Source organism: Carlito syrichta, unplaced genomic scaffold (assembly GCF_000164805.1).
Source record: "Carlito syrichta isolate Samal-C Ts95f unplaced genomic scaffold, Tarsius_syrichta-2.0.1 Scaffold118039, whole genome shotgun sequence".
Taxonomy (NCBI): Eukaryota; Metazoa; Chordata; class Mammalia; order Primates; family Tarsiidae; genus Carlito; species Carlito syrichta.
Genome location: NW_007062135.1, coordinates 23,573 through 31,019, shown reverse-complemented (window position 1 = coordinate 31,019; position 7,447 = coordinate 23,573). Strand labels below are relative to the sequence as shown.

The window sequence follows — 7,447 nt, the reverse complement described above, 5'->3', positions numbered from 1 at the left end:
ACGGCTTACTGTAGCCTTGACCTCCTGGGTTCAGGCGATCCTTCCACCTCAACATCATGAGTAGCTGAAACTATAGGTATATACCACCATGCCCAGCTAATTTTTAAATTTTTTTTTGTGAGGTCTCACTATGTTGCCCAGGCTGATCTTGAATTCCTGGGCTCAATCTTCCCACCTCAGCCTTCCAAAGTGTTGGGATTACAGGTGTAAACCATCACACCTGGCTAGAGCATAATTTCTTTAACCGGTTTCTTCCCAGTCTTTTGCTACAGACAAGGCTGCAGTGAGTAACTGAATCCACTTCCTGTTTTGCAAGTGGGCCTTAGGAGAGATTCTTGGAAGTAGTATGGCTGGATAAAAGGCTGTGTGTTGGTTGTTTTGATGGATATTTGCAAACTGAACATTTAATTTGGGGAGAACAAGCATTATACTCTCACCTGTGCAGGGTTCCCTGACTATTATGTGCCAATTTATCCTGGGCACTTTGCTGGGCACTGGACATAGGAGGGGACATGACTGACATAAAACCATTGGCCTAAAATATGTGATCACCAGCTCAGGTAAAGGCTTTGATAAAAAGGGCTATGGGGGGCTGGGTGGATGGCTCATACCTGTAATCCCAGCACTTTGGGAGGCAGAGGATTGTCTGAGCCCAGGAGTTCATGACCAGCCTGGGCAAGCTGGCAGACCTTGCATCTAAAAAATAAAAAAAAAAGTGTGTTGTGTCTTTTTGGGGGGCGGGGGCTTTGTTGTTTCTAAAAGACCATGTAGCAACAACAAAAATAAAACATAGCTGGGCTCAGTGGCTCAGCCTGTAATCCCGTGCCTTTGGGAGGCTGAGGTGAGTGGATTGCCTGAGCCTGCGGGTTCGAGACCCGCCTGGGCAACTTGGCAAGACCTCCTCTCTACAATAAAATAAAAAAACTAGCTGGGCGTGGTAGCGCGCGCCTGTAGTTCTGGCTACTTGGAAGGCTGAGGCGGAATGATCGCCGGAGCCCCAGCAGGTAGAGGCTGCGGTGGCTGGGAGCGGCCACTGCACTCCAGTCTGGGTGACAGAGTGAGACTCCAACTCAAACAAAACAAAACAAAACATGTAACAGGGCTGGGGGAGGTCTGGGAAGCCTCCTTTTTTTGTTTAAGAAACAAGGTCTTGCTGTGTTGCCTGGGCTGGGTTTGAACTCCTAGAGTCAAGCAATCTGCCTGCCTAGCCCTTCCAAGTGAGCCACTGTACCTACCCACTGTGGGAGGGCTCCTTGAAGGAGATGACAGTTAAGTCACAATAGAATCACTGGAGATTATTCAAGCAGGAGAAATGGGCTTTCCAAGGGGAAGGAACAGTGTGTGTAAAAACCGTGCAATGATTAGCTCTGGCTACTTTAACACCAAGTCTCAAAACCTAGTGGCTTAGAACAACATCCACGTGTTCTATCTCCTGGTTTCTGTGGGTTGAGAATTTGGGAGAAGCTCAGTTAGGGGTCTCTTATGAGGTTACAGTCAGATATTATCTGGGGCTACAGTCATCTGATGGCTTGACCTGGGCTGGAGGACAACACCATTCGGGTGCCTTCTATGGGCAGGGAGGCGCTGAGATGATCAGAGGTTGGTTTTGAGAAGCTTCCTCTGGCTGCTGTTTGGCAAATAGATGGTGATAGTCCAAGTATCAGACCAGGAAGGAGGCTGGGCGGGCATCCAGGAGAAAGGTGAGGGTGACTTGGGCCAAGGGCCCTAGAGGGCCAGATTAGCCAGCTGACTCAAGGGCTCTTGGAAGGAAAAACCCACAGAGCTTGGCAGTAAGCCTCCTTGATCCCAAATAGGAAACTTCCAACTCGCTTGAGGGCCCCACAAGGAATAGGCATAGGTGGCTCTTCCTAGTACACTCGCTGGGGCTTGGGTTTCCCCAGATCTGATTTCTGTCTTGGGCAAGTTAGCATGTCACTGGATCATGGAGAAAGAGAGCTTTTTTTTTTTTTTTTTGAGTCAGGGTCTCTGTCACCCAGGTTGGAGTATAGTGGCATGCTCATGGCTCACTGCAGCCTTGATCTGCTGGACTCAGGTAATCCTTGCACTTCGGCCTCTTGAGTAGCTAGGACTACAGGCATATGCTATCATGTCTGGCTCATTTTTTGATTCTCTGTAGAGATGGGTTCTTACTATGTTGACTAGGCTGGTCATGAACCCTTGGGCTCAGGCAATCCTCTCACCTCACCCTCCTAAAGTGCTGGCATTACAGACGTGAGCCACCTTGCCCAGTGAGAGAGCTTTTGAGGCCCATCAGGGGCAAGAGTGGTAAAGTGTCCTTGTTCAATGTGAGTGCTGCTACCGCCACCCAGGGCCTCTGCTGGGCCTAGCGCTGAGCACAGCCTCTGGGGTGACTCAGCTCTGGCCTTCTGACTTACCGTGCCTGGGGCCACATGGCCAGCCCTCCACCAGTCGTTGAGCTTTGGGTTGCCTGGACCTTGTTGCACTGACATCTGGGCCTCTCATGGCTTCCCTGAAATGGGGCCTGGGAGGCAGGGAGTCCAGTGAGTCTTTCTTGTAGGGGATTTGTGAATACTGCTTTGGAGATGGGGAGGCAGAGGTAGTGAATGCCCACAAAAGCTGCACCTGATTTCTTCTGGAAGTTCCGGTCACTTTTTTTTTTTTTGAGTTGGAGTCTCACTCTGTTGCCCAGGCTGGAGTGCAATGGCACACTCATGGCCACCGCAGCCTCTACTTGCTAGGCTCAGGTGATCCACCTCAGTCTTTCAAGTATCTGGAACTACAGGCACGCGCCACCACACACTACTAATTTTAGATTTATTGTAGAGATGAGGTCTGGTCAAGTTGCCCAGGCTGGTCTTGAACCCGCGGCCTCAGGCAATCCTCTCACCTTCGACTCCCAACGTGCTGGAATTACAGGCATAAGCCACTGGGCCCAGCCCCATTCAAATGACCATTAGAAAGATCAAACAAGCTGGAAACAAATCTGGGTTTGCAACCTGATCTGGTTTGGGTTTCTGTTTGTAAGATGGAAACGACACTGTTGTGAGAAAGAAAACAGCTTTATTACCTGCCAACACTGTATCTGACCTCTGCGTCAGGCACCTCCCATGGCCTATATATTAATCCATATTAATCCAACCAATACTTGCATTTCTTTAGAGCTTGTAGTCTAAGACCTAAGGGCCCAATCTGGTCCACCACTTTTTTTTTTTGGAGTCGGAGTCTCACTCCATTGCCCAGGCTGGAGTGCAGTGGCACACTCACGGCCTCAGCCTCAACCTGCTGGGCTCAGGCGATCCTTCCACCTCAGCCTTTCAAGTGACTGGGACTACAGGTGTGCGCTACCATGCCTGGCTAATTTTTTGATTTAATGTAGAGATGAGGTCTCGCCAAGTTGCCCAGGCTAGTCTCAAACCTGTGGGCTCAGACAATCCTCTCACCTCAGCCTCCGAAGGTGCTGGAATTATAGGCATGAGCCACCACGCCCAGCCCTCACATTTCTTTATTCCATTTATCCATCAACGGACATTTGGGTTGCTTTAAACTCTTGGTTATTGTGAATAATGCTGTAAGGAAAACAGGTGCAAATATCTCAATATCTTGTTTACAATTCTTTTGAATTTATAGCCAGAAGTGGGATTGCTGAATCATATGATAATTCTATTTTTAATCTTTTGAGGAACTTCCGTACTGTTTCTCATAGTGGCTGTACCATTTTACATCACTACCAACAGCACACAAGGGTTCCAATCTCTCCACTTTATCACCAACACTAATTATTATTTGATAGTGGCCACCCTAAGTGGTGTGAAGTGATATTTCATTGTGGTTTTGATTTGCATTTCCCTGATCATTAGTGATAATGAGCATCTTTTCATATGCCTGTTGGCATTTGCATATCTTCTTTGAGGAAGTGTCTATTCAAGTCCTTTCCCCATTTTTAAATGTAATTTTATTTAATTAATTAATTAATTTTTTGAGTTGGAGTCTCACTCTGTTGCAACCTGCTGGGCTCCGGTGATCCTTCCGCCTCAGCTTCCCAAAGCGCGGGATTACAGGCTGAGCCACTGAGCTTGGCTTTTCCCCATTTTTTTAATCGTTTGTTTTCGTTGGGTTGTAGAAATTTTAAAATATTTTCTGGATATCAATCCCTTAACAGGTAACATAGTTTGCAGACATTTTCTCCCATTGTGTATATTGCCTTTTCACTCTGATCTTTTTTTCTTTTGCTATGTAGATGTAAAGTTTGACATAGGGTGATTTGTCTATTTTAGCTTTTGTTGTGTGTGTTTGTGGTGTCATATCTAAGACGTCATTGCCAAATCCGATGTCATGGGGCTTTTCCCCATGTTTTTTTTTTTCTCCTACAAGTTCTATAGTTCTAGGTCTTCAGTGTAGGCCTCTGAGCCATTTTGAGTAGGTTTTGTACATGGTGTAAGGGTCCAACTTCATTCTTTTGCACGTGGCTACCCTGTTTTCCCAGCACCGTATGTCAAAGACTATCTTTTCCCTAGTTTCTAGTGCTTTTTCTTTTATTTTTTTGAGTTGGAGTCTGTCGCCCAGGCTGGAGTGCAGTGGAATGCTCATGGCTACTGCAGCCTCCACCTGCTGGACTCAGGTGATCCTTCTGTCTCAGCCTTCCAAGTAGCTGGAACTATAGGCATGTGTCACCATGCCCAGTTAATTATTTCTTTATCGTAGAGACAAGGTCTCACCAACTTGCCCAGGCTGGTCTTGAACCCCTGGACTCGGGTACTCTTTCGTCTCAGTCTCCCAAAGTGCTGGGATGTCAGGCGTAAACCACTGTGCCCGGCCCCTTTTTTTTTTTCCAAACATACAAGCTACAGAAGTGGCCCGCACTCTCCTACACTGCGAGAGTCTTGGTGGTAGCTGCAAATTCTGTGCATCCTCAATATTTTCTGGAGTACGTGCTGTTGGACCCGTCTTCCAGATGAGGACAAGGGGCTGACACCAAGTAGCCCGATCGAGCTACCAAACAGGTGGAGGCTGCATTGGAAATAAAGCCGCTACCTAAGAGCTCATTCATACATAGCCCTTTGGGTGCTGATACTCGCAGATTTACCCCTAGCAAGCCTGAGAGAATGAATGAATGAATGTCTCGGGCACCGCGCCCACCTCCCGGCAAACCGCGGAGCTTGGACGAGCCCACTGTTCCACGCAGGGGTGCGTGCCTGCCTTGCGCATGCGCAGCCCTGGGCACGGCCTGCACAGGGTACCGCCTCTCTCCTGGTGGTATGTCCCGGCTTCCCCCGTACCCGGACCAGGGTGGTACGCGCTGCCTCTGCTCGCCGCCCCTCCCCGTCGGTTTCCGCGCGAAAAGCCGGGACCGCCTGCGCCGCCGCCACCTCTGCTGCAGCCTCCGAGATGCCGGCCCGCACTGCCCCAGCCCGGGTGCCTGCGCTGGTCGCCCCAGCCGGCTCACTGCCCGACGATGTCCGAAGGCGGTAGGTGCTGCGGGGGCCTCAGACCTGGGGTGAGGGGAGAGGCACGGCTCTTGGGGGGTCGCTTCCTCTCGGGTGGCCGGTGGCCGTGGCTGACAGCCGGGCGCGCATGCGCGGGATGGTGCGGCGCGCAGGGGCTGTTGGCGCCAGCCGGACAGCACTTCCGGTCGTGAGCGCCCCGGCCGTTTGGCGCCAAAATGGGTCCAGACCCCTTGCAGCTCCCTGGTGACTAGAAACTTGGGGGGGGCCTCTTCTGACCCCAAAACAGAGCAGGGGTTGGGTTCGTCTCTGGGATCCCCTTCTCCGAGCAACCTGGTCGCACAGGAAGTGGGCACCCCGCGGCCTCCGGACACCCCCGAGCCCTGGCACTCTGGCCTCCACTTCCGGTGTCTGTCCCCGTCTTGGGGGGGGACCACGGTGTCCCCAAGATCAGCGTCCCAATGGCGGCCTCCGGAGACGAACGTCGCCGGTCGGGGCCGGGGCTTAGCCGGCTCAGGTTTGCGAGCCCAGTTCTCCATGGGGACTCCCTCCATCACCTGGGACTGCTGTCCTGCCCCGCTGGGGAAGGCTCATTCTGGAAGGAACGTCTATCTTGCAGTGTCGCGCAGAGCCTGGGTGGCATGGAGGCTGGGTGGTCTTTTATTTTTTTTGAGACGGCTTCTCCCTCTGTCGCTCAGGCTGGAGGGCAGTGGAATGATCACCGCTCACCACAGCCTGACTTCCTAGGCTCAAGCAATCTTCTCGCTCCAGCCTCCCGAATACCTGAGACTGCAGGCATGTGCCACCACGCCTGGCTAACTTATATTTTTTGTAGAGATGAGGTCTCGCTGTGTTGCACAGGCTGGTCTTGAACTTCTGGACTTGAGCCGTCCTGCTGCCTCGGCCTCTCAAAGTGGTGGGATTACAGGCATGAGCCACCGCCAGGCCTGGAAGGTCTTTTTTTAGTAAGCCTGAGCCTGTGAGCTGTGGGCATCCAGGAAGCCATGCATGTGTGGGGCTCATCTGTATAGCAGCTCATGCCTCCCTCTGATTTCTGTGCACAGGAGTTGGGAAGATGGGCCCCAGCCTCTTGTTCATGAAGGGCATCATTGATTCCTGCAAACTTGTTCCAAGTGAGGTGTGCATGAGTCACAGGAACCCTGACCCAGCCTTGTACTTCCAGCCAGATTTGTGAAATCACTTTTTGCCATTTCTCTGTTTCCCTGGGTGTGTTGTACCAGACTGGTCCTGATGTGGGCTTCTAGGGGTGGAGTGGGGAGGGATGAGTATTCGGTTCAAAGCCCTTCTTAACCATGGCTGGAGGGGATTTGTCTTGTTGAGTCATCTGTGCCAGTACCTTCCCAGACATAATGAGGAAACGCAATTGTGAAAGTACCTGCTTCAGGATGTTAGACCCGATTCCGAGATGTTTGGGCCCATCCTCTTTTTTTTTTTTTGAGTTGGAGTCTCACTCTGTCGCCCAGACTGGAGTGCATCGGCTGCTCCCGGCCACCGTAGCCTTGACCTGCTGGGCTCCGGCGATTCTTCTGCCTCAGCCTTCCGAGTAGCCGGAATTACAGGCATGCGCTACCACGCCCGGCTGATTTTTTGATTTATTGTAGAGATGAGATCTCGCTGCCCAGGCGGGTCTCGAACCCGCGGGCTCAGGCAATCCACTCACCTCAGCCTCCCAAAGGCGCGGGATTACAGGCTGAGCCACCGAGCCTGGCTAGGGCCCATCCTTCTTGATGATGAGAACTTTGCCTCTTTTGGCTTGTTGTTGACCTTGGACAAGCATATGCTGCCCTCTGTATCTGTAGTCTAGGAGTAATAACACAGCTGGTATTGGGTTAAGTGAGAATATGCCAGGCACATAAGGGCTCACATGTTAGCAGCCAATTTAGCTTGCTTTTTTGAACTTTGCTAATCAGTCTTTTTTTTTTTTTTTTGAGTTGGAGTCTCATTCTGTCACCCAGACTGGAGTGCAGAGGCCGCTCCTGGCCACCGCAGCCTCGACCTGCTGG

At 51.3% G+C, this 7,447-nt stretch overlaps 1 protein-coding gene across 1 annotated transcript in view; it reads left to right on the top strand.

The window, feature by feature from the left end:
* Positions 1 to 5,220: 5,220 nt before the first annotated feature.
* LOC103249243 (DNA (cytosine-5)-methyltransferase 1-like) overlaps positions 5,221 to 7,447 on the top strand; it is a gene marked incomplete at its 3' end in the record, with an annotated part of 22,887 nt that continues 20,660 nt past the window's right edge. The window contains exon 1 of the mRNA XM_021707470.1: positions 5,221 to 5,447. Coding sequence (XP_021563145.1) covers positions 5,368 to 5,447 — 80 coding nt within the window. The remainder of the gene's footprint in view (positions 5,448 to 7,447) is intronic.